Raw genomic sequence first — 1,199 nt, forward strand, 5'->3', positions numbered from 1 at the left:
CCCCCCCCCCCTCGCCTCCCTCCCACCATCACTCCACCATCTGCCCACCATTAATTGTTTGTGTTTCTCTCCTGGGCTGCGGATGACAAAGCCGCAGAATGCATATGTTGGGACTGCGAGCAGGTGATATACGTTCCTGACTAGCAATTTACTGATCAGCTGCGATGCACCTTCCCTTCCAAACCATATGCTCCACTAGATACTGTCCAACCTCATCTCGCTGGTGAAAAGATGGAGGGTCCGGTTGCTAGGAGACCGCTGCACTGAAGAATTGTCTGGGCTGAATTGTCTGGGCTCTCTTTCTCCCTCTTTCTCTCTCTCTCTCTCATTTTTTTTGTGAAGAGCAAGTAATGTCAAGCAGATGAATGACAGATCCCCCCCCCCTCTCTCTCTCTCTCTCTCTCTCTAGCAGTCAGCACTCTCTCCACAGAAATCAGCACTTCAATATGTCAAATTGAATTTTTGCTCCACTTATATGTCAGACGGAGGCTCGGCTGTATATGGCTGTGTATGCGTGAACTCATTTAAAAGAGTTTATTTCAACCAATATCATTTATTTTCTTTGCCAGTCACATAACTGTATTGCATTAAGAAAACAGAGCACAGTATTTGTTGTCAACTTATGTATGCAGTGATGGATATTAATGTTTCAGCAGTTGAATATTTTACATCACATCCCTGAAAGTTATGAGGCACTTTCTGTGCCGCATACGCAGAAGAAAAAACAGAGAGGTGCTGGAAGGATACCGAGATCTGAGTCACAGCTAGAACCTAAATGGCATGATGTAACAAGCTGCAGCTGTTTAATTGGAGAACAAAATTACATTTACTTCACATTCAGCGTGCAAACGTTGTGCATCAAGTTTTTATGTTTGTAATTAGGTCAATGGGGAGTTTGAGGTTAACCCAAAGCTTGGCGCACCTCCTTTTTGTTCCTGTTGGTGTGTCCCTGAGCTGCATGAGGCGGCCGCTGCTGGAAGTAAGCGTCAGGGCTGCTGTGTGTCGCTGACAGGCTATTACTGGCCGCCTGGGCCTCCTCTGTGTGTGTTTGTGCCCGTCTCTGAGCTGCTGTCACAGGGTAGAGCAGAGGCATGGCAATTCCCTGTCCCGGCTTCTGGAAAGCTACTATCAAGTTCTTGATTTGCCGGAAATATCGTTTCTGCACACCAGGAGTGGTCTGAAACACAACAGAGGGGGGA

The 1,199-nt window shown here is 47.0% G+C and overlaps 1 protein-coding gene and 1 long non-coding RNA gene across 2 annotated transcripts in view; one reads left to right on the forward strand and one right to left on the reverse strand.

Moving 5' to 3' along the window:
• LOC116696805 (uncharacterized) overlaps nt 1-1,199 on the forward strand; it is a 451,372-nt gene that overhangs the window by 297,183 nt on the left and 152,990 nt on the right. The gene's annotated exons all lie outside the window — the stretch shown is intronic.
• sh2d1aa (SH2 domain containing 1A duplicate a) overlaps nt 534-1,199 on the reverse strand; it is a 2,927-nt gene continuing 2,261 nt past the window's right edge. Inside the window, exon 3 of the mRNA XM_032527984.1 lies at nt 534-1,177. Coding sequence (XP_032383875.1) covers nt 902-1,177 — 276 coding nt within the window. The 3' untranslated portion in view covers nt 534-901. The remainder of the gene's footprint in view (nt 1,178-1,199) is intronic.

Source organism: Etheostoma spectabile, chromosome 10, assembly GCF_008692095.1.
Source record: "Etheostoma spectabile isolate EspeVRDwgs_2016 chromosome 10, UIUC_Espe_1.0, whole genome shotgun sequence".
Taxonomy (NCBI): Eukaryota; Metazoa; Chordata; class Actinopteri; order Perciformes; family Percidae; genus Etheostoma; species Etheostoma spectabile.